The sequence below is a fragment of the Brachycentrus maculatus genome, unplaced genomic scaffold (genome assembly GCF_059751285.1).
Source record: "Brachycentrus maculatus isolate JH-2025_06_01 unplaced genomic scaffold, ASM5975128v1 h1tg000472l, whole genome shotgun sequence".
NCBI lineage: Eukaryota > Metazoa > Arthropoda > Insecta > Trichoptera > Brachycentridae > Brachycentrus > Brachycentrus maculatus.
In genome coordinates this window covers 668,509-695,399 of record NW_028281219.1, presented here as the reverse complement: position 1 = coordinate 695,399, position 26,891 = coordinate 668,509, and the positions used below count along the sequence as shown (strand labels likewise).

At 30.3% G+C, this 26,891-nt stretch overlaps 1 protein-coding gene and 1 long non-coding RNA gene across 2 annotated transcripts; one reads left to right on the top strand and one right to left on the bottom strand.

The window, feature by feature from the left end:
• Window positions 1-29: 29 nt before the first annotated feature.
• On the bottom strand, window positions 30-26,891 carry LOC148302228 (phospholipase B1, membrane-associated-like). Its single transcript, XM_088271949.1, has 7 exons — window positions 26,584-26,891; window positions 15,901-16,156; window positions 12,684-12,853; window positions 8,322-8,538; window positions 6,566-6,714; window positions 4,502-4,670; window positions 30-1,049 (listed from the first exon to the last, which is right to left on the bottom strand). Exons 1-7 carry the CDS (start codon window positions 26,686-26,688, stop codon window positions 889-891), a joined length of 1,227 nt encoding a protein of 408 aa, XP_088128075.1. The 5' UTR covers window positions 26,689-26,891; the 3' UTR covers window positions 30-888.
• LOC148302229 (uncharacterized) lies at window positions 6,679-12,338 on the top strand. The gene is made up of 3 exons (XR_015838681.1): window positions 6,679-6,877; window positions 8,359-8,569; window positions 11,291-12,338. It is a non-coding gene; the product is annotated as an uncharacterized LOC148302229 (long non-coding RNA).

Below are 26,891 nucleotides of genomic sequence, written 5' to 3'. Positions count from 1 at the left end.
TAGAAAACAATCGTGCATTATTTTATTAATTTATTTGTAAGATAAATGTATACTCTGGGAGGCCTGTTTACAACTACGTTATACAGTATATTTCAACCCATTGTAATCCAAAACAAAAATCAATATATTGGTTTCGATTACTTTAAGTATTTTTGTAAACGCTTTACATAATATTGATGACCAATGGCATAACATTAGTATCTTTTGATGTCCAGTGGCATAACATTGGTATCTATTGATATCCAGTGGTATGCCACTGTCTATATCTATTGACTTATTAACATAACATTGTTATCGATTGATATACAGTGGCATAACATTTTTATTTACTGATGTCCAGTAGCATAACATTGTTTTCTATTGATGTGCAGTGGGATCACATTGTATTGTACTAATAAACAGTGGCATAACATTATTATCATTTAATGTCCATGGGCATAACATTGTCATCTATTGATATATAGTGGCATAACATTGTTATCTTTTGATATCCAGTGGCATAACATTTTTATCTATTGATGTCTTGTAGCATAACATTGTATTCTACTGATGTACAGTGGCATAACATTTATATCTATTTATGTCTAGTGGCATAAAATTGTATTCTATCTATGTCCAGAAGCATAACATTGCTATCTTTTGATGTCCAGTGGTATAAATTTGTCATCCACTGGTGTACAGTGGCATAACATTATTATCTTTTGAAGTCCAGGGGCATAACATTATTGTCTATTGATATCCAGTGGTATAACATTGTTGTCTATTGATGTCCAGTGGCATAACATTATTATCTATTGATGTCCAGTGGCATAATATTGTCATCTACTGATATACAGTGATATACATAACATCATATTCTACTGATGTCTAGTAGCATAACATTGGTATCTATTGATGTCCAGTTGCGTAATACGTTTTGGTGTTTTTAGCCGTGAAGAAGTACGGAGTTCTCTCTGTAGGGCAGACAAACCTTTGCATTATGTAATCCATTTTGACCGATGTTTTATTCCCAACCGGTTCCAGCATGTTATTCCATAGCAAGTTTGCAGCTGGAACAAAAAAAAACAAATAATTAAGTTTCTTTTTCAAACCCTTATCCGCACCCCTGTGGTGCTTAGGGCAGTGCATCATATAAACGCAGTGTTATCTTGATCGTTAACACATGAAGGAAAGGTGATCGGCCCTTCGCTTCAGGTACACGTCCAAGGTAGTATTGAATAAATATAATGAAAAATTCACTTTTTCTAATTCTAGTGATTCTTGTACAATGTTCCAGAATTTTATCATATATGTAGAACCAAGAATACGAGTAGTGTAGTTGTCAATCATGGGTAGAATGGGTGAATGTTACATGTTTGTAGAGTGATTACTTAAACCAGTCTATGACGGTCGTAAGCCCCGTAAATGCCCAGACTTCCATATTCTTCTTCATCTACGTTGAGATGTCAAAAAAAAATTCAAAATAATTTCAAATTGAAATTGAAATTATTAATTTAATCGATAAATGTGGATTTCAGTACGCTTGTTATTTTATTAAACAATTATCATTTTATAAATATTTTCACAAAATCATTAAATCCTATCATTCCATAAATTACATTATATCGCATCGTCGAGTTCAACTGTTGATAAATTAATTGACAACGCTACTCATTATAACAAATAAAATAAGCAAATATGTTTATTTAGACTATGCAGTGCAGATACTGTAAAATCTAATTTATCATCGTTGTTATTTACAATTTTACAAGCGATTAGTCAAATAAATTATTTAAATCTAAAAATTTAATATAATACAGACATATTTTATTTATTGTTTCGGCATTAACTTTGTGGTAAGACTTGTTACAATGATTAAAGAAAACACTTGTTTTTTACCACTTGAGTTTTATTATAGACTACATGTTTCAGAAGTTAAACTTCCATCACTCAGGTTTGTGTAATAACTAAAAAAAAAAAAAAAGTTATTATACAGACCTGAATGATAGAAGTTTAACTTCTGAAACATGTAGTCTATAATTAAACTCATGTGGTAAAAAACAAGTATTTTCTTTAATCATTAAATACGGAGTATGGTTGGAACTAAAAAAGGTCGGATCATTCAGCAAATAAATTAAGAAAAAAGTGAAATTGTTACAGTCTGACTATAAAGGTGGACCGTAATTCTACTTTCATCAAAAAGTTCCCGGAATGTGATCAGAAATTTAAAAATACAAAATTTTTCATCAAAATCGCCATTGTCCCCTTTAAAGTACTCCCCATCGACTTCAACGCACTACCAGCGCTTGATCAATCCTCGAAACAATTTCTAGAATCGGTTTTTGGTATGGCCATCAGAGCCATCTTCGATTTTTCCATGATCTCATCTCGGATGCTGTAACGCGTTCCGGAAGCGGTTTCTTGAGTCGACCGAATAGGAATATCGTTGTCGAAACACTTTTCTAGCATTTTCAATGTCATCGCACCACTAAAGCTGCAAAATTTAATTAAAACTCGTTGTAGCAAATTCCATTACATTACATATTTCATAAAAAATTGTAAAAAATCGAAAACACGCCCAATCGCAGAAGTACTCAGTACGGCGTCACTTTTACAAATGTCAAGTTATCAAGCTGAAAATTTCATGGAATACCAATGACAGATGTAGCAACCTAAGAAAAAAACTCAAATCGGGTGACTGAGAACGCCGATGAGAACACGATAGTGATTCCGGGAGCTTTTTGATCAAGGTAGTATATTACGAAGTCAAGTTGATACCGTATCAATCCGATGCGGTGCCCTACGAACTATTTCAATGCGGACATAGGACAAATAGAAAATAAAATCTTTACAACTTATTTAAAAAAAATCTAAAATAGTTTTTTTTTTAAATCTTTATAACTTATTTTATATAAACCTAAAATAAATCTTATTTTATAAAACCCTAATGACTAATTTTACAAAATCTAAAATCATTTCCTTGTAACTAATTTTACAAAATCTAAAATAAGATCTTCAAAACTAATTTTACAAAATCTATAAACAGATCTTTAAAGATAATTTCACAAAATCTAAAAGAAGATCTTTAAAAAAACTAATTTTACACTATTGTCTGATTTAAATTAATTGTTGAGCTTTTTAAAGTTGTAAAATAAAAAAACAAAGATGATTCATATAATTGAACTTTCCACTTCATTTAAATGTGTTTTCGCTATATTAGAGGCACTGCGAATATGTTGTGTCCTTGTAGTAAAGTCTAATTAAGAAGCTCGTGTTATCAGAGTTAATGGCGAATAGTAGTAAGGGTTTAGACGGAACATATGTTAACGTATGTTTACGAAGGGTTATTCTAAGTAAATTGCCCAAGTGGCGTCTACAGTCTACATATAAATTGAATAGTTCTCATCTCACTAGCAGAAAAGGGTTTGAAAACTTGAATCAGGATTATGGTTTTGATTGTAATACTTGACTAAATCCTTGAAAACTTAAATCTTCTTGATTTGTCTGACACAAAGAGATTACTTTGATTTTCATTAAAAAATATACCAAGAATAACATGCGGGATTTTCATCAATAAGTATACCAAGAATAACATACGGGATTTTCATCAAAAAGTATACCAAGAATAACATGCGGGATTTTCATCAAAAAGTATACCAAGAATAATAAACGGGAATTTCATTAAAAATTATACCAAGAATAACATGCCGGATTTTCATCAATAAGTATACCAAGAATAACATACGGGATTTTCATCAAAAAGTATACCAAGAATAACATGCGGGATTTTCATCAAAAAGTATACCAAGTAAAACATGCCGGATTTTCATCAATGAGTATTCCAAGAATAACATGCTTGATTTTTATCAATAAGTATACTAAAAATAACATTAAGGATTTTCATCAATAAGTATACCAAGAATAACATACGGGATTTTCATCAAAAAGTATTCCAAGAATAACATGCGGGATTTTCATCAAAAAGTATATCAAGAATAACATGCCGGATTTTCATCAATGAGTATTCCAAGAATAACATGCTTGATTTTTATCAATAAGTATATTATGAATAACATGAAGGATCTCATCAATAAGTATACTAAGAATAACGTGCGGGACTTTCATTAATAAGTATACCAAGAATAACATGCTTGATTTTTATCAATAAGTATATTAAGAATAACGTGCGGAACTTTCATTTAAAAGTATACCAAGAATTACATGCGGGTCTCTCATCAAAAAGTTTACCAAGAATTACATGAGGGTCTTTCATCAAAAAATATACCAATAATTACATGAGGGACTTTCATAAAATAGCATGCCAAAAATTACGTTAGGGTCTTTCATTAAGAAGTATACCAATAATAATATGGGTGAATTTCATCAAAAGGTATATCAATAATTATATTATGAGAGACTTTAATCAATATTTCAAAAAAGTGTATAACTATATATATATATTAAGAATTACAAGGGACTATCATAAAAAAAAGATTATACCAAGAATAACATGAGAACGTACCAAGAGCGTGTCCTTTTTGGGAGAAGTGGAAACAGTCGTGAGTGACGAAGGTAGTGTCGATGACCTCCTCGTACCTTCTCTCCTTCTCACGTGGGAGATTGAAAAGCTTCATGAAAGGTTGCAGGACTACTGTGAAGTCGTCTTTCTTGTCATATCTCCCAGAATCCACCTGAAAAATCCTGTGCGTCTTAAAAAGCTCAACACTCTACATGTACACAATACCCATATTTTTTTTTTTCAAATATAAATATTTTTTTTAAACATAAAAGAGTTGAAGAGTTGTTAGGTCGCAACTTAATTTTCTCTAAATCCAGGTTACATTTTACGTAATTGAGTTTTTTTAAACACCATTTTTGCATTGAAAAAATTAGTTTTTTCTTCGAAATAATTATATGGTTTTGTAAAGAAAAAAGTTATTAAAAGGAAGAGTTAAAAAAAAATTAAAAAGTTAAAAATATTTTCTATATACATAAAATATTTTTATAACCCTTTACACCATTGGGTAATGCGGATAAGGGTCTCATATATCCAAACACCTTTTCAAATGTGATTTAGAGTTACGCCTATCTTTATCTTTACCTTTTAATAACTTTTTTCTTTCCAAAATCATATAATTATTTCGAATAAAAACTCATTTTTTCCATACAAAAACAATGTTTTAAGAAAAAAATCAATTACCTAAAATGTTACCATGATTTAGAAAAAAATAAGGTGCGACTAAACGAATACTGGGCCTTAAATACTGTGTTTACTTAAACAAAATATTTTTAAAAATAAGAATTAAATAATTTTGCATTTTATCATATTTCCGACAATTTCATACAAGTAAGCTTTAATATACAATTCTAGAAATAACTGACAAAGAGTTTATTGAAAGCTCCAGATAACATTGTGCATTCATTCAATTATGAGTAACTGTATGAAAATAAACTCTATTTGATAAGCATTCGTATATTTATTGAGATAAATGTTTCTTCTATATTCCTTATCAATGTATAATACAACAAAGTGTATTGAACATTTAAAAGTTATTTTATTAATTTATTTACTTATTGAATAATTTTTATAGCTCCCTTTCGTGAGAAAGCACCTAATAGTAATTTCAACATTGAAAAACAACGATTAATTATAAGCAAACATCTAGCATACATCGCTTTGCCGCTCATTCTTCAAAGAGATCGGAAATCGACTGCATGCAGTCTATTTTCATCCTTCTTCTGCCAACTCCGTGCTTCACATCCATACATTACATATATTTACATTGCTTAGTATAATAAACGTTTTACCAATTCCTTTAAAAATAATATTTTTTGTTTAATTTACAATAATTAAGAAAATACTTCATAAATTAATTATACCTTCAATTTAATATCTTCTTCATTTTCTAACCCTTATCCGCACACATTGGTGCATTAAAGCACTGCATCGTATTGCCACAGTGTTATCTCGATCGTTACTTACATGAAGGCAAGACGATCACTCCTGCGCTTCAGTGACCAATCCAGGATAATTTCAACCAAATATCAGAGTGTAAAATCACCAATATTTATTTTTACCACCGTCTGGGAATTGAACCCGGGACCTCCAGTATGGCTAAACACCCTAACCATTACACCACGGAGGCGGGCATGTAAAACATACTAACTACAATAAATAAGCTGATATAAGACAAGACACATACATCAATATATGTATATGTATACAATACATACACTAAAGTTTTTGTTTTGTTGGGTCAACTCAGTTGGCGTGCGAATACTTTTTTAATACCACATGAGTTTCTTTTATTATGACGACTAGTTTCGGAAGCTATGCTTCCATCTTCAGGTCTAAATATAAACTATGTTTTTTTTTATATTTAGACCTGAAGATGATAATCGTCATAATAAAATAAACTCAAGTGGTATAAAACAAGCATTTTTCTTATGCAATTTTTTATCATATTTTACCACAAAGTAAATGCCGAAATAATAAATAAAATACATAGCAAGTATTTCCCCTAAAAATACAACGTTAACGAGATCTATCGGTTTAGACAATAAACTAATTAGCCAAGTTCCTTACCAATGCTTGCAATCCTCGCTGGTAGCTTACGGCAAGTTTCGCTAGATGGCTAACGTGATCGTAATTTCCTTTGTGGAAACACAAGCAAAACAGCCTGTGAAGTACGTGGCACATCGGAGAACGTTTCACGCGAACCGAAACAGTGACATCTGAAAAAAATTAATAATGTTATTGACAATATTTTCAGTGTGTGCAAATACTTGTTCACAAATCGGGATTATCACCAATTATAGGAATTATTTTTCATATTATTTATTGACATCTTAGCATAGACGAAGAAGAATATCTAAGTCTGGGCATTTACGGTCACAGGTTGGTTTAAGTGATCACTTTACTCACGGGTGACATTCACCAATTCTACCCACTATTGACAACCACACCACTCAAATTCTTGGAAGTTCTATATATATGAACCAATTTAAACTAAAATTTAATTAATTCTAAACTTTAAATTTTTTACCTTGTTCTTGAATCACTAGAATTTTACTGGAGACATCTATTGCTGAGATTAAAGAAACTTTTGATTGAGCAGAAACTCTTTTATTTGCATGTGAGGTCCGAATGCTGAATAATAATCACAAACATGAGAAATGCCAGAAAATATCCTTTTCATTTTATTATTTTAGCTTATAATTTGACCAGTTATTTATTTACAACATTTTGAGTGTGTCCATATACTTGTTCACTAATCTGGATTATCTCCAATTATACCAGATATTTTGCATATTCTTTTTTGACATCTCAACATAGGTGAAGAAAAATATGGAAGTCTGGGCATATAAGTAAATGCTCAGACCTCCATATTCTTCTTCATCTATGTTGAGATTTAAAAAAATAATATGAAAATAACTCATTTAATTGGAGATGATCCAGATTTGTGAACAAGTATTTGGACACACTCAAAATGTTGTAAACTCTATACTGCTTTAAGTAATTTTTGACGTTAAAGGGTGCATATGTAAAAGATACTAAAATATTTTTCCTAGCTGATTTTTTCAGTACGTTTGTGCATTCATTTTTGGGGAATTACAATCAAATGTGTGTCTTTATTGGATACCAGGTTTAGAAAGGTCCTGGGAAAGTTTTTTGCAAGTTATCCATCCATATGTAAAACATAATAAAATATTTTTCAAGCTTATTTTTTTCAGTTACAGCAAATAAAAACCTATCAGTGGAAGCTGAACTGGCAGTGCACAACGGAGTCCTGGTGCCAACTTTAATGTATGGAAGTGAAACATGGAGTTAGCAAAAGAAGGATGAAAGAAGACTGAATGCAGTCGAAATGCGATCTCTCATAAGAATGTGCGAGAAAACGATGTATGATAGATGTTCGAATAGTGAAATAAGGAATAAATGCAAAGCTGAGATAAGCATTATCGATAAAATTAAGAAAGGTGTGTTGAGATGGTTTGGACATGTAGAACGAATGAGTGAGGAAAGAACGGTAAATCAAATTTATGAGCCGAATAAAATTGGGAAAAGAAGCAGAGGAAGCCCGAGAAAAACATGGCACGATCAGGTATGCCAAATACTTGAATGTGGTCAGGTTAGGAGTCGTAACAATCGGCGGGTATGTATGACGAGATGCATGAACGTAGAAGAGGCGAAGAATGTTTGCAAAGACAGAGTGGTGTGGCGTTCTATTCTCTTTGCCTACCCTTACAGGAAGCGGCGTGATGGTTAGTTAGTTAGTTAGTTTTTGATTTATTACATTGTTTGTGCATTAATTTTCAGGGAATTTCAATCAAATCTATACCTATATTCGATACCAGGTTTATAAAGGTCCTCGGAAGGTTTTCTTGCAGGTAATCCAGGCCCTGTTGGATATTTCTCACGAAAGACGATGCGGACGCCAGATTATTGTTGAAGCATTCCAGAGAGCAAGCATCATTGGCCCCAAAGAAGACCGTCACAACTTTCCAGTCTTCCCTGAAATTTACCTTTGGATCCCTTTTCATACGATTAACCAGGATCTGTAACCAAATTAATTAGAATAAATTCGTGGTAAGTGGATAAAAATTATAGTAAAATATATATAAGCCATATTAAAGTTTTTTTTTTAATTACCTAACGTCCAAGTGACTCTGAAATCTAGCCACGGCTTGTGCAACACCGTTTATCATTTTATTAAAATCAAACACTTGAATATACCACCTTATCGAGTTTTATTTTTATTTACGACTAGTTTCGAAAACGACAGATGTTTTCATCTTCTGGTACAAATTAAAACCGTTTATCATGTCCCTATTCAGGTTTCAACTTTATAAGTTTCATGGCCTATGCCTACTCGTGAGTGGATTTACTCTTTATGTTTAAAGTTACTATAATTTCATGTAATTCATAAGTGAAAATTCTAGGCAAATTAAAAAATTACTTTAATTTTACTTCGTAAATACCACTATTTCTTACATGTATTGTATTAATGTATTCCGATGCATAGAAAAATGTGTAAAAAAAAGGTTTTAAGAAATGATAGTATTTACCAAGTGAAATTTTATTTAAAAATATATAAATTACCAAAAATTAACCGACGAATCAATTAATGAAAAAATATTTCAATTAACTTTGCTTTAAATATTCAAAATTCCTTTTTTTGTTATCACTGCTAATCATTAAGATATTTTATACTATAAAACTATAAATACACCATATATATATATATATATATAAATATATATATATATTTATATATATATATATATATATATATATATATATATATATATATATATATATATATATATATATATGTATTTATATATATATATATATATATTTATATATATATATATATATATATATATATATATATATATATATATATATATATATATATATATATATATATATATATATACATATATATATATATATATATATATATATATATATATATATATATATATATATATATATATATATATATATATATATATATATATATATATATATATATATATATATATATATATATATATATATATATATATTTATATATATATTTATATACAGCAGAATAACGGCATCTTTACGTTAGTAAATGATTTCATTAACAATTTTTATTCATAATATGAACGAGAAACAAAAATAATGACTTTGTTCATTTAATGTATCACAAAAATGATACTAATAAATGTACATACATACATTTACACATATATGACAATACATGCGTGTAGTATGATATCATATTTTAATTATACATATGGTACGTATACAATACGTCCATGACCGCTACTTGGGTACATGTTTTATGATATATAGGTTGGTTCTAAAGAAACAGTTTTTTTTAGTATTTTTATTTTATTAATGGTATATTAAAGAAATTATTTGGGCTGAAATGTATCGATGTTTGTCTGAGTGATTGTATTTACATAAACATTGAATGAATCAATTCTAGATAGATAGGAATGCATTTTAGGAATGAATTTTCACAAAAAGGAAAGACATTTTCTTCACAAGACATTTTCAAAAAACGGCGACTGATTGATGCGGTTCTTTTTTTTATTCAAACCCTTATCCGCACCCCAATGGTGCATAAGGCACTGCATCATATAAACGCAGTTTTATCTTGATCGTTAACACATTAATGAAATGTGATCAGCCCTCCGCTTCAGGTACCAGTCCAGAATAATATTGAATAAATATAACAGTGAAAAAAATCCCTTATTTTTATTTAACCCCCCCCCCCTGGGAATCGAACCCGGGACCTTAATAACGGTAGTCGAGCGTAGTGACTATTACACTATGTATAGTTCATGTATTCATGTGTAGTTAACTCAGTTACAGCTTACAATGATTAAAGAAAACACTTGTTTTTTACCACTTGAGTTTTATTATAGACTACATGTTTCAGAAGTTTAATAACATATATTATACAGACCTGAATGATGGAAGTTTAACTTCTGAAACATGTAGTCTATAATAAAACTCAAGTGGTAAAAAACAAGTGTTTTCTTTAATCATTGTAACATGTCTTACCACAAAGTTAATGGCGAAACAATAAATAAAATATCAGTTATAGCTTAATTTAAAAAGGGTAGTTTAACAAAACGATTTACTTGTACTCTCGAATATTTCAATAACTTTTAAAGTTGCTCATAGCAGTGCAAAAAATATGTTTTTATTTAAAATGTATTCACAATTATTTAAACGTAGTTATTAAATTATCAATTTATCATGATAATATGAAAAATTTCTTCTTAATAAATTGGAATTTCTAAACATAAATTTTAATTATTATACCAATTGGAATAAAATAAGCCTGTTCACTCCGCCTCAAGGATAAAATTATTAATACAATATAAATCGAACGTCAAGCATCGAGTAAAATATAGCTTACTTTAACCTAATTTATTATCTTTAAACACCCTGTGTTTATAATATGCTCAAGTACAATGTATATTCTACGCAATCTTAAGTAGATTTTAATGTTAGGGACCTATCGGACTAGTGATTTTTTTGTATTTTAAGAATTTTACGAATTTAATAATATTTAATGTTTTTACTATTTTTTTAAAGAAGAATTCGTGTGGTTGCCAATCATTGGAAGAATGTGGAATGTTACACGTGTATGAAGTGGTGACTTAAACCAGTCTCTACTTAGCAGTTATTTACATTAACATTTGCTTATATAAAAACAAATAATAAAAAAACTTATAAGTGGATAACTCAAAATAAAACATAAAATATTGGTATAATATAAATTTAAAATTATGTTTTCAGGTATGAAAAATAAACCGGGGAGAATCACATACATTTTATCAAGGTCTCTACAAAATAAATATTAAAAAAAACTCGACTCAACCACAGGTGATGATGATGATAACTTGAACTTGAAAAAATGTGCCAATTAAATAACAAATACACATCTTCTAAAATTTGAGTAGTGTGGTTATCAATCATGAGTAGAATAGTGAATATTCCATGTGTCGGGTTGTGGTCCCCTGGTTAGTGTCGCGGACTCTTGAGTCTTGAGTTAGAGTTTCTCGGTTCGCACCCACTCTACCACAATTTGATACCTATTTTAAAAATTGACAGAAATAGTATGAAATTGAAGTATTTTTGTAAATAATAAAGAACACAAATATTTCTCTTTTTCAAAAATAAAAATACGTGTTTAAAGTGATAATTTAAACAAGCCTATGACAGGTTGTAAGCCATGCACCCAGACTTCCATATTCGTCTTCATCTATGTTAAGATGTCAATATAAATAACTCCTTACTGAGATTTGTGAAGAAAGTGATAAAAATATGAAGTTTTATAAAAATTTAAGGTGGTAAAAATATGATAAAAGCGATAAAAGACAGATTTGCGTCGATTCTCAGTGTCGCGTCCGGCGATAGTGTGAAAGGTGTTGTAGCTATGCATTCTAGGTCATTTTAGAATGGCTTTACGTAATGTGCCGATATTAGTGATTTACTTGTTACATAAAACTTTTTGTTTTTGTTTTGTTAATAACATATTTATCTCAGCACATGAATCTCTAGGTTAGTAGGTCTGGGACAACTCATTGATAACAGCAAAACCATATTATTTATATTAAAATCTCAACACTCGTGAAGAAGAATAATGTCAAGGCATTAACAGGGCTTACGACATGTCACAGGCTGGTTAAAGTGATCAATTTATACTTAAATACGTGTAAAATTCGCCATTTTACCTTTGATTGACAACCAGACTACTCAAATTTCGAAAGCTATGTTTATCGTATAAGTATACAACGGAGTCCTGGTCCGTATAGAAGTGAATCACGCAGTTGAAAGAAGGAAGAATGCAAAGAAGATATATATGTATATATATATATATATATATATATATATATATATATATATATATATATATATATATATATGTGCAATATATATATATATATATATATATATATATATATAAAAAAAAAATATATATATATATATATATATATATATATATATATATATATATATATATATATATATATATATATATATATATATATATATGAATGAATAATCTTGTGTTTTAATTTTCTGAACACATTCCGGGGACTTTAAGATAAAGCTTGTATATATGAATGGATATTAAATGAAACGACGGTATATAAAATGTCCAACAAATAAATAAATAAAGTCCTACCTTGGCTTGAAGAAGCGCGTCCATGGCTGAAGATACCGGAAACCCGATGTTCATATGGGAGTTGGGAGATCTGTATTCTCCAGTGCCCGTGGAAAATCCGGTCACTCGGGGGTTGAACTCTCTCAGAATATTAGGAAATGTCAAAACCTCCCTCCAGTTTGAATCTCCCCCTGAAATCAATTCAAAGTGTCTTTATTTTATTTAACCCATTCCCATATCATTTTTTATAATGTGTATTCAAATATAATTGAATGTAAAAGACATGTTAGACATTAATTACCTTTGTTTATTTCAATTTAAATTTTTGCATAAATTATTTATTAAAATAACAGATCTAAGTACCTTCTTCTTTTAAACGTATAAATCATATAGTACATATTAACTAGCTTTTTCATTTTATTTTTTTTATTATTTTGTTTTTCTGTTAAAATCAAATATTGGTTGTTTATATTAGCACTTTCAAAATTGTTTTATTTCTGATATCTATTGTAGTCTTGCAAGTACCATTTTGTTAAAAACTAAAATGAAATACATACCCACACACAGGTCATGCCTTTGTGGGATCTATTGTTGTATTAAAATGTTTTTGTACTTGTAATTATAATACATTGTGAAATGCAAAATAATTTTAATTAAATAAGGAAAGAACATGTATCCCCGAAAGTTAAAAAGTTGCTCCATCCGGAGGGGAGGTGATATGGTTTGTCAAACAATGAGGCGCTAATCGGAAGGCGGATCTAAGATCATTGCATAAATGCAAGTTTTAAGTTTCAAGAATTAGTGCAATATGGATGATTAATAATAGGTAGAATGGTGAATATTACACAAGTGTTTAAAGTGATCGCTTTTGACAGCCAAATACCTGGTCGTAAGCCCTGGAATTCTACGACTGCTATGTATACATGTTTCATATCAAGATTCAAACACAGATTCAAATAAAACATCTTTAATTACTTAAAATAAACGAAAATCCACTTAATGATATATTAACCTTCTACATAAGAAGTAGGGTTAACAATGAATGCAATTCCCATCCAAAAAATCCTTGGAATCCAACTGTCCATCATATCACTTATCGTTAGTTTTAAAAATGTCGATTTATCTGTTTTCCCTCCATTTGAAATATCAATAAATCATCCGTTACTTCTTTCTCATTTTTTTACAAATTTCAGTAGAAATATTGCCAATTAATTAAATAGATGTCATAATTACTCTATTGCAGAATAATACTTATTAAAGGCTAATTGGCTATGAATGAATTAAAACTTAATTGCCTCCCTGTTTTAATCAATAGTGTGTAGAAAATGCATTGTATGATTTAAAAGGTCAATTAAAAATCATAATTAACGAAAATTAAACATTTACATACTATTTTAAACATGCAATTGATTTCTGAGAATTTTTTTTGAGAACAATCTATTAGTACAAAAGAAATAATTTATTTGGGGTTATACGTTATAACTCATTAAAAAAAAACAATGATTCAAAGACATGCCAACCACACATTGAATTATCAGCGATCATGATTTGTCTGGTAAATATTTGATGCATTTTGTGCATCAAAGAACTGAAAGGTTTAAATGTTTGAGCCAGAATGAATAATTTGACTGTCTGTTGCCTTTTGTATGCTGACGATGGTGTTCTTCTTGTCGATAACAGAGAAGACCTGCAGGCATTGGTGACAAAACGCTCACTCCTTTCAACAACGTCATAAATAAAATAAAAGATTTTTCAGGATATCGTTCTCAAAGTCTTAATATATAATGAAATGTATTAAAAATAAATATCAAGCCACTTATTGAATTTTTTACTGTGCAACAGATCTTTTTAGGTAAAACTTGAAGGTTTTTTCTCCATTTGAAAAATATTAAGTATATTTAAAAAAATAATTAAACAACACCCTTTCATAAAAATACAAAAATAACACTTTCTTCACATACACACACACACACACATACAAACACACACACACACACACACACACACACACACACACACACACACACACACACACACACACACACACACACACACACACACACACACACACACACACACACACACACACACACACACACACACACACATGTACATTTTTTCTCATAGATATGTGTTCATTTGCTATATCTTCACTAAATATTTTGTTCTAATATTTATGTTTCTGTGGTTAACTAAGTTTTGCTTGTTTAATGTATATCTTTTAATGTTTAGTTTTATATATCATACACCTAGATCAAAACTGTTTCAACTCAAAATTTATGATTTTTTTAGAGAATTACTTATTCGGATTCTACAAACGAAGACGCATATGTCAATTTGTTTGATTTGTCAATATCTTACATATTCTTCAAAATATAGCACTACACGTTCCTTTCGGTGAATATAAGAGTTCGACTCTCTCTGCCTATCCCTTCGGAGAAGCGTGTGATGTTGAGAAATGTTTAATGTAAATATTCTTTAATATGCATTGTCCATTCATAAAAGAAAACAGTCAACTTTTATTACATAAGGCGACATCACTATACGTTTTTCGTCTCTCCTGAAAAACTGTTTTTTTTAAATTGATACTCTTTTAATTTAGGGGTGCTCGGCTGTCCAAACTTAAAACACAGTAAGGGACATTTTTTTGTAGTACGTTTTTTTTGGCATTTTTGGACTAAGTAGAATCTACTTAGTCCAAAAATGCAAAAAAAAAAAAAACGTACTACAAAAAAATGTCCCTTACTGTGTTTTGAGTTTGGACAGCCGTACTATATGTTGCTGTTGTTAACCCAAATAAATCAGTGTGAACAAGAAAGATACATCCACCATTTGTCGAATGAGGATGGGACATTGCTGTACGAGAGAGCACCTTGCGAGGATTGGTGTCTTTGACTCCCCCATTTGCGAGTGTCGTTTTGAAGAGGAAGACCTTAACCACATATTCTTTGTTTGCCCAATAAATTGTTTGCCCAAAAAACTCTGGCTCCACTTATTCCCCTCCCTAGAGATATCCATCTCATCCTGGCGAGCAGGAACCCAATTATGTACAGACTTTTAGTGGTTTTTTTGAAATTGAATGGAATAAATTTATAGTTTAATAATAAGTCCATCATATTTTATAATTAAGAACAATATTCAATCAACTTGACATTGGCAAAAGCAATGTATTTCATGTGCAATCCATTCTATATTAAAAAAAATCATAAAAATAATAAATCAGTGACGTCGTTCTCACCCGCCGCCCACGATACGCCGCGGTACTCGAACACGGTGCCCAGAGCCCACTCCTCCCGGGCGCCGTTGCCCGCGACGAGCGAGTCTCCCAGGGCGCCCACGACGGCCACGTCCTGCGGCCTCAGCGCGTGCACGGACCGCGCGCCGGCGGGCCCGCGTGACGTCACGCGGCACGGGAAGGGCGTGTCGGGACCCAAGTGCGGCTGTGCTCTCGCCGAACTTGCTCTCCTGGTATGGCGGGTCAATATCGGCGAATCCTGTAGGAGAAGAAAAATATTATAAATCAATAAATAACCATTGTCCTAAAGTCCGCTTCCGTGGTATAATGGTCAGCGTGTTTAGCTACCGTGCTGGAGTTCCCGGGTTCGATTCCCAGGGGGAGGTGAAAATAAATATTAGTGAATTGACACTGTAATCTTTATTTAATATTACCCCTGACTGGTTCCTGAAGCGCAAGAGTTATCACCTTGCCTTCATGCAAGTAATGATCAAGATAACACTGCGTTAATTTGATGCAGTGCCCTATGCACCATTAGGTGCGGATAAGGATTATAAGTAAATAACCATTGAGAATTACAGAAGTGATCATGTCCTTAACGGATTCGTGCTCATAATAGAGATAAACATCTCTGAAAAGAAGTGATAACATTTAACCATACTGTATACATCGATATGAGATCAAAAGATGCCGCAAAAGTCATGCGTAAAAATAACTTACACTCAATTTACGACGAGTCGAGTGAAAAGGTCAAATTACCCTTCCCACCCAACACCACCAGTCGAGTGAAACGGTAAAATTACCCTTCCCGCAGATGGGTGTTTTAAGTGTTTTAAGAACAGTGTCCGTTGATGGTTGCTTCTCGTTGGATGGGACAAGGTAGAAAGAGAATTAATTCGAGGTGTAATTATTTTATTGTAAAACCTTTCTACTGCAAATTTTTATTGTATCCATTGTATGTAATGTATAAAATCTAGTAATTAAAAAAAAAACATATTAAAGTGTGAGTATTTCGGCACGACACAGGATATACCTAAAGAGCAGTTATACATATTATTAAAAAAATGTATGTATGAAAATTAAAAATAAAATTAAAAATATATATTTAAAGGTTGGGACTGGCCGGAGCATTTCGTCGTAACTTAACATTCGCGGCAAGTATCCCCCCTGGGAATCGAACCCGGGACCTCCAGAACGTGAACGTTACAAACGTGGTAAAACACAACAAACTGGTGAGATCCAGATTAAAACATTTGTGCATTGAAACGATGTTTTTATGTTTTTATTTCCTGGCTAGACTGTATGGAATACATCTTGAAAGATTAAAACCTTTTGAAATGAAATGCATACAAACGTACTAAAAGAATTAACGCATTTATGATTCAGGGATTAGAATATTGTTCAAGAGGCTTATAAATGTCAGAGTATAATATACCTAGCCCAATAATTAATGATAGTCTTGCCTTTAAATGTGAATTTCAATGTTTTAGTGTGGACGCTGAAGGAAAGTCTGCCAAATTAGCGCACCGCATTCTAACAATAGTAATAGTTTCTAGAAGTCATTAATAATGTCGTTATTACCAATACGGGAAACGGTCTAAAGGAAAGTTTTAAAAAAATAAATATTTCACGTAAAATTACTGTTCTCATTCTTTCTCTTCTACCTGAAGAAAAATTTCTTTAATAGCAACTTTTAGGGTTGCTTCATTTGAAAAAAATTCAACTGGATCGTTTTCAAACTAGAAATATGCTTAGAGGCTTTAATTTCATAAAACAATATCCATTTTAAGAATACGTTTTGTGAATTTAAAGTATCTACAGACCTCCTTCCAGCGTTTGCTCTATTTAAACATATATCATAGTCGTACAGGAGAATGTGACCAACTAACAAAACGTAAAATGTTCAGGAGGGATTCCATTTAAATCACTTTTGCTTGGCAAGAAAATAAACATCAATGCAGTTAGTCATTTTAAACAAGTCAATTTATTATACTTTTAATATTAAAATCCTTTTGGATTTTTTTAAAGGCATTATTAAGCTAGTGAGATATCAAATTGTCAATGATCACGTTTTTGTAAAAAATGCACTTGGTCACTTTTTCCTGCATGGCTACGATATGAGTGATAGATTTTACTATGTATGCGTCATTGAAATTATAATACATTAGAATTGAATCACTTGATATACATAACACATGTTTCATAGCAGAGGTAATGTAGTATTAAGGATATTGTGCAAACTGTTTGCAAATTAAGCCCACCGTTTTTAGAACAGTATTGCATCCTTTCACACTACTTAATCACAATATATCACAATATTTATAGTCCCATTGCCAGACCCGCATCAAGGAAATTAGAGAATAACAAGCTAATTTATCTTGATGGATACGTAGAAAAATAACTTATTTTAGGATTTTAATATTATACGTTATTATAGAGATGCATCGATAATTTGCCATTAGTTGGCCATAGTGATTATGTCAATTACTCAATGCTCGGCAATTAGTCAGTGATGTTTTTCAAAACCACAAAAAACGCAATATTTTGAGCGTGCTGATTTAAACTATGTAACTAACTATCACGACGCTTCCTCACAGGGGTAGGCAGAGAGGATAGAAAGTCACTAATCTGCCTTTGCATACAATCTTCGCCTCCTCCAGTCATACATCGTTTCATACATACACCTTGATTATTCCGACTCCTGACCTGACCACTTTCAAGTGTTTGAAATACTTGATCATGCCAAGTTTTATGAGGTCTTCTTCTGTTTCTATTACCAACCAAGTTCACCTCAAAAAATTGTTGTACTATTCTTTTCTTCACTCATTCGATTCACATGCTCAAACCGTCACAACACACCTTTCTTAATTTTATCGATAATTCTTATCTCAGTCTTGCATTCTTTCCTTACATCACCAGTCGAACATCTATCATGCAACGTTTTGCCGCACATTTGTCTGAGGGATTTTCATTTCGACTGCATTCAGTATACTGTCATTCTTCTTTTGCCAACTCCATGCTTCACTTCCATACATTTGTGTTGGAACCAAGACTTCATCGTGGACTGGCTGTTTAGCTTTTGGTTTATTGAATTCTTTCGGTGCTCATTTAAAAAATACGATAAAAGTTATAGATAGTATTTTATATCAAAAATAATAATCGAGTAAAAATTAATTACATTTAAAATTATTTAACAAACTGGATGGCTTTAGGTTTTATAAAAATGGTCAGAAACAACTAGAAAAACGAAATATATCATAATGGAGGTCCGGAGTTTGATCCTCTTTTTCTCAAAGCGAGTATAAACATGAGCCGCGCGTGAATACTACACACAAAAAGAACAGTATGTACTTGTACGAGTGTATAAAAAATAGTATTATTTAATTATTTTTAATAAAGTTTGAGCGTTTTGAAAATGGCTTTATTGTCAGCAACTCGTGATTGTTCGAGATATATTGAATTTAGTGAACGTAAAAAAAACAACAAAAATACTATTTAAAAATAAAAACGTATTACGGATCTGAAAACATATCAATCAAAATTCATTATTTAAATGGCTATTCATGAGATACCCGTATGCAATAATTTAAATAGTAAAATTATTCATTTATGTGATCTTGTTAGGACAATAAATACTATTTTTAAGACATAACGTGACCTTCTATTTAAATAATCTTTTGTAATAAAAAGTGTCCTTGTATTTATTTACATCGTTTTGTATCCGTTTTTTTTCAATAGAAGAATATATTCCACAGATATGAGATTTCATCTATGTGTCAATATTTTGTATTACAAATAGTTAAATATGGTAACTTTGTGTGAATATTTATTATAATAATTACACAAATGGCTTTGTTATATTTACAGATATTACTAAACGGACATATTACTTGCCCAAAAACAATGAGTAAACTCACAGTGAAAATATTTATTATGCTCAGTATTTACAAACCAATTTTAGATTTTCTGAAGGTTAGGAAAAGAATTCTATAATAATGTCAGATAATAAAATTGTATAGATGCAGCAATTCGCAATCACATATATCAACCAATTTTATATAAATATGTATATATATATATATATATATATATATATATATATATATATAAATATATAAATATATATATATATATATATATATATATATATATATATATATATATATATACATATATATATATATATATATATATATATATATATATATATATATATATATATATATATATATATATATATATATTGTATTATATAATATTGGAAAACGTACAAGTACAAGTTATATATTATATATAAAAATAAACTAACTAAGAAAAATGGCATAATTAAATCAGATAATAAAATATGAGTTTTACAAACTATCAGATGTTAATAATAAGATAATAATAAGAAAACACATTTCAGCGAAACATGAATTTAAACATTATTTATTTCTAGAGAGTTATATTTTACGCAAAATGTAAAAACTTTTTTTTTGTTGTGTTATGTTCTCAATTTAACTGACTTATGTAAATTTTATGAACATTTATTTCGTAATGATTGCCCATACATCTTGAATGAAGGAAGTGCTGCATATCTGACACAAATTTTATAAATCTTACACGATTTTGTACATAATCTACAAAACTACTTTAAAAAATCAAAAATTTACTAAACTGCTTTTAAAAGTGACTACAGAAAAAACATAAGCGTTTTTTCAAGTATAAAAAGTTTGCTGTCCGTTCGTATTCATATTATACTATTATGAGTATGTGCGAGGTTACCAACGGAATAAATACCTAATTCTAAGACTCAATCTGTTAAATTTGGGGCACTCCATAATACATAGTAATAAATTTGGTCAAGAAATCTTTTGTATTACGCTTTAAAGCTTTAAACCGAATTCCTATTTTACAAAAAGTCATAAATAACAAGAAAAAAACTATTTTTACGTACAAGTATATGCGGGAAAGGTGTAATTATTACTAACCCCAAAGTAAAAACTGTTTTTAATTAGATCATTTTGAACAGCTTGGATTTTTAAACAAATATTTCTGAATCCTTTTGCATCTCAATAAGCTTTAAGTATTATTTTTTGACATCTCATCAAAGATGAAGAAGAATATGGAAGTCTGGGGCCCGTCAGCCCCGTAAATGTACGGGGCTGACGACCGTCATAGGCTGGTTTAAGTGATCACTTTACACACGTGTAACATTCACCAATTCTACCCATTATTGACAACCACACTACTCAAATTCACAGACTTCCATATTCTTCTTCATCTTTGATGAGATGTCAAAAAATAATATGAAAATAACTCCTGTAATTGGAGATAATCCAGATTTTGTGAACAAGTATTTGGACACACTCAAAATGTTGTAAGCTTTAAGTAAATTTTCTAAGGATTTTTTTAGTTTTGCATTAAAAATGCGTTTTTTATTTTTTTTATTTTGCTTATATTCCTAACAACGTCTAAAACTACTGCACTCTATCGGCTGTAACGTAGCTTTCTCTCATAAAAACTTAAAAATTACAGTCTTTAAAAGCTAAAAATTGTTAATTTCATAATTGATTCGTCGGTCGCTTTGTGATAATAATCTATGCATCAATTTGAGTTTTGCTCGCAAATACTATTTCTATGTACTATTTCTTGAAATCTATTGTGATATGTGTTTCGATGCAATCCGCGTAATTTTTCGGCGTTGAAAACTATGCGGAATGCATCAAATACGTGTCACAATGATTTTAAGAAAAAGTGATATTTACCAAGTAAAACTTAATTTAACAATAAAAAATTTACATGAAAAAGCCTTTGGGATGATGTTTTTATAACTGGTATTCTGATTTTTCATGGTTAATGTTGACAAAATATTGCGTTTTTTCAGGTAAAACTGTGTAGTATTTATTCCTCACACTCTCAACGTTTCAATCACTCCTACAGAGTCCTTTTTAGAGCGCTGTGATAATGAAATTATTTAATTCAAATGGTAAAGTTTGACTGTAATTCGAAAATCATTTGTCTTAGTCGTCAAAAATATCTTTAAATATTTAAATCTGTACAAATATTTTTAATGTTAATTTAACTTTATTCTAATTTTTTCATTTATGGAGTTAGTCTTATTCATTATAGTCAATCAAAACTACTTTTATTCAATATATACACCCTAGAGAGGCACATGTAAGGGTGCTGAAACCTCCACAAGAGAAAATTTCACACGGTATAATTTAAGATATGTCGCCTACTCCTTTCAACAACGTCATAAATCAAAAAACTTGATTTTTTAGGAGAACGTTTTTAAATTGAAAAAATATAATACAATGTAATAAAAATAAATATCAAGCCACTTATCAAACTTTTTACTGTGCAACAGATATTTTTAGGTAAAACCTGGAGGTTTTTTCTCCATTTGAAAAATATTTAGTAAATTTAAAAAAATACTTAAACAATACCTTTTCTTCAAAATGCAAAAACAACACTTTCTGCCCTGTAGCGGGTAAATATTGAGTTAAAAATATGCCGCTTTTGCTGGGATATAGTACATTTTCTGGGCATTCCGAAAACATGCATAACTGAGAATTGATGATTTTTGATTTATGACGTTCTAGAAAAGAATGAGCGATGTATTCTTTTGATATTCAGGTGTAAAGGAAATTCGGTGTTTGTTTTAGCTGACTCAACTATTATTCATAAGTGGGTTGACACTTGACATAGTTTCATTAGCTTTCCTCTCAAAGAAAACGTTTGCCAATATCATGAGATCACACCTACATATATCCTTTTTACAATGCAAAATATCAAATTCCTTTTGTCACGAGTGTAAGTAGGGCACGGATAACATTATACTATATGTACCTACAAATATATATTAAATGCATAATTGCATATATTATGGTCCCATATTTTGTTGTTAATTTGTTGATTTTGTAAAAACACAATGATGACATAAGGTGACTTGGTGGCTCTCTGCAACTTAAAAAAATATACATACTTTTTTTGATAAATGTATACAGTACATGAATTTACATTTATATATATATATATATATATATATATATATATATATATATATATATATATATATATATATATATATATATATATATATATATATATATATATATATATATATATATATATATATATATATATATATATATATATATATATATATATATATATATATATATATATATATATATATGTATATAGAAAAAAAGGTTTTTAAAAAAATATATACTTTTATACATCGCGTATACATATATATTACTCCACTCCCGATTCTCGATTATCAAGTAGCCGCCGAAGAAGTTTCACTTCAATAAAGATCTTTTTTTATAGATTAGGTAGTCAATGTTTATAAAATCGAGAACATGGACTTTGGCTTCTCAAAACCAATTGTCAACTGGTGTTGTCAGGAAATTATAATGAAAAATGCTTGCGTAAAAGTAAACTTTATTAATTTGTGTTATACTACGTCACAACTACGTATATTTTATTTCGCTGTTTTTTTATTTTGAAAAAATATTTGATGTATTATACAAGTAAGAATAAAGGAGTAAAATTTTCTATTCAAATATAAAATTTAAACACTTGTTTAACACAAATTTATGAGTTCGTTAATGTCAACACGATTAGTTTCGAGATTTACAGATGTTCTCAAAACTAGTCGTGGTCACATTAATAAACTCAAATAATGGTCAAACGATTTTTTTTGTTGTAATTTAAAAATCATAATAAATTACAAATTTTAAAGTACTAAATCAATGAAAATTCTAAATTTCTCTTTGTACCTTGAAATGAAAAATAGACCAAAAATTGTTTCGATTCTTTTTAATCATTCCGCAAATATAATAAAATACCCATGTACTAATTAACCAAGATTCAAACACTATTTAAAAATTATATTATTGAATGTATGTCAAAAAAGAAATTGATGTATCACGCATTACGAATCATGAAAGCTTTTGTAACGCAGCCTAATAAGAAATGTAGGTAACGAGTACCTACCTATGTCTAGTAAAGGAGAATCGTATTGTAAGGCCGGTCACACAATGGTCGACACCAGTAGTACATATCAATGTTGAATAATAGATGATTCCGTATGCCCGGAAGGAATACTGAAGAATCAGATGTTCTTACAACATAATCATATACCGCAGTGGTTATAAACCAGTGCTCTGTGAGCCTGTTGCAAGTACTCCGCGAAATTAAAAAAACAAAATTTAATATTGGCTCATTTACTATGCGATTTGAATTGCATGGCCGCATAATAGATACGAAATCCTTTTGCGGTAGTTGATAAATACTAGTAAGATAATTTTCGTATCAAGAAGAAAAATTAATAACTCATATAATTTTTTGACATCTCATCAAAGATGAAGAAGAATATGGAAGTATGGGCATTTAAGGGGCTGACGACCGTCATAGGCTGGTTTAAGGCTGGTTTTTTATCAATTCTACCCACTATTGACAACCACACTACTCAAATTCTTGGAAGTTCTATATATTTGAACCAATTTTGAAACATTGTTCTTGAATGACTAGACATCTTTTGGTGAGATGTTATAATGTTGTGAAGAAATATAGTAGCCATATCAAATATTAGACCTAATATCGCTGAAATTTGTAATTGCCGACAAGCTCTAAGTCATATTAAATAATTTTTATTCAAATAAAATTTTTAAAAATTCATCGGAGTATTTATATTTTCATCTATTATTTTAATTAGCATAATTTTTATTTTATCTGTAATAAAATAATCAGTTTTATTTTTCATAAAAAATATTGTATATTTTTTAAATCTTTAGTTTTGGTGCACCGCGAATTTTCCTTATGATCAAAAATGCTCCCCAACAAAAAGGTTTAGAACCACTGATGTACTGTCTCGCAAGAAAGCCAAGTGATTTTCTACGCAGGCACCTTGATCTATGTATTGAGGTGACATTTGTATTATTTGATGTGCTGATTTGGTTATATAATAACGTATACAATCTCATCCTACGCCTTAGGCAACTGTAAGTCAAATGTTACATATGGTCAGTGTTATTGTATGGAGTTGAAACATGGACCCTTAACCTTCCCCTCCCGGTGATAAGTATTCACTACAGCTTGACTTTAAAAATGATAATTATCAATATAAAATATAATAGATACGGGGCCATTTTTTTGCATTCCTCCGTAATGTAATTACATGAAAGTATTATAATATAAAGTTATTCATTTTCAGCGACAAATAAATAAATTGTGAAAAAATCGGGAATAAAATCACCTATACACAAACGTTTCGGTTATTGCGTTTGTTTGCGATGTATTTTTTTCTCGTTTTCAGATAATATCAGAGCCAACATTACAAAATTGTTACATTTTAACCTCAGCTATGGTCAATAAAAGCAGCATTTAGGAATATTCGAAATTTTTCAAATTTTCACTTTTTTAAACCACATTTTCATATGGTGTACAAATCACCGGTGCACGAGGAAGTTTTTAGCGCCGTAAGGAAATTAAAATGAGAAGCGTGAACCGGCAGGAGGCATTTGAGATGTGGATGCATCGACGAATTCTCGAATACCCTGGACGGACAAATTTCTAAATTTTATCGATAATATTGTATAATGTTTTTACATCTCAAAAATTTGAACAAGAATTTGAAAGTCTGGGAATTTACGGGGCCTACGACCGTGGTAGGCTGGTTTTAGTGAGCACATTACACAAATGTATTATTCACCAATTGTACCCATGATTAATAACCGCATTCAAATTCAAATTCTTGGAATTTCTATATACTCGTATATGGTTCAATTATCGAAACAAAGTGCTTGCATCACTAGAATTTTACTAGTTACATCTATTGGTGAGATGAAAGAAGCTTTTTTCTGAGCAGAAACTCTTTCATTTATATGTGAGGTCCGAATCCTGGATTTTAATCACATACATGAGAAACCCTACAAAATATCCTATTCATTTTATTATTCAGCTTATAATTTTACCAATTATTTTTTACAACATTTTGAGTGTGTCCAAATACTTGTTGACAAATCTAAATTATAACCAATTGGTAATTAATTAATAATTAATAATAATTATAATAATAATAATAATGATAAAACCCTTATCCGCACCCCAATGGTGCATAGGGCACTGTGTCATATAAACGCAGTGTTATCTTGATCGTTTACACATGAAGGAAAGTTGATCAGCCCTCCGCTTCAGGTGTCAGTCCAAGGTAATATCGAATAAATATTACAGTGAAAAAATCACTCATGTTTATTTTTACCCTCCCTGGGAATCGAACCCGGGTCCTTCAGAACGGTAGCCAAGCGGGCTGACCATTACACTACGGAGGCGGACAATAATATTTATGAGAGTAATTTTTCTTAGTATCAATATGAAAAATAACTCTTATAATTGGAGATTAGCTGTATCATTTTGTAAATTATGACCGCAATTCTAGAATCAGGTTCAGAAAGAAGGGTGGATACTTGGATGGGGAGTTGGATTCCTGCCTGTGTTAAGCTATTTAGAAAGTTTTCCTTCTCTGTTATGAGCGGACACTGAAAAAAACGTATGATTTGCATCCCCTATATCTTGTCCACATTCGCAATATGGTGATGTAACACACTTTATCTTATAGAGATGCACAGGCAGAACCTTAATTTATTCCAATGATAAAGCAAATACTAGATGAATTTTTAAAAATATGCTTACCAATCCATTTTCCACTCCAGCCAAGCTATTATCTTCCAATCCAGAGACGAGACACACCAAAATTAAAAGCACCAAAGTGCTTCTAGACTGCTGAGGCAATGACATCTTAAAATACTTTTCCGAGACCTTCTGATATAGCAAAAATAATAGAATAGCACATTTGCTAAAGTTAACACTTGAAATTTGTAAATTTCTTCATAATGTTACAAACACTTCATTTTTCTCTTTGCAACGCGTTCACTTGAATGTCCACTTTGTGTAAAAACTGCACTTGTATTTTAATATTCTGCAGCTGTTTCAAGTGTGAT

What these genes read in the sequence shown, in the direction of transcription:
- LOC148302228 (XM_088271949.1), bottom strand. Translation starts at nt 26,688, where the DNA reads ATGTCATTGCCTCAGCAGTCTAGAAGCACTTTGGTGCTTTTAATTTTG. An exon ending in CTGGAGTGGAAAATGGATTG is followed by an intron (nt 16,157 to 26,583) that starts GTAAGCATATTT and finishes CTTCTCCTACAG; the next exon opens with GATTCGCCGATATTGACCCG. An exon ending in ACGCGCTTCTTCAAGCCAAG is followed by an intron (nt 8,539 to 12,683) that starts GTAGGACTTTAT and finishes ATTTGGTTACAG; the next exon opens with ATCCTGGTTAATCGTATGAA.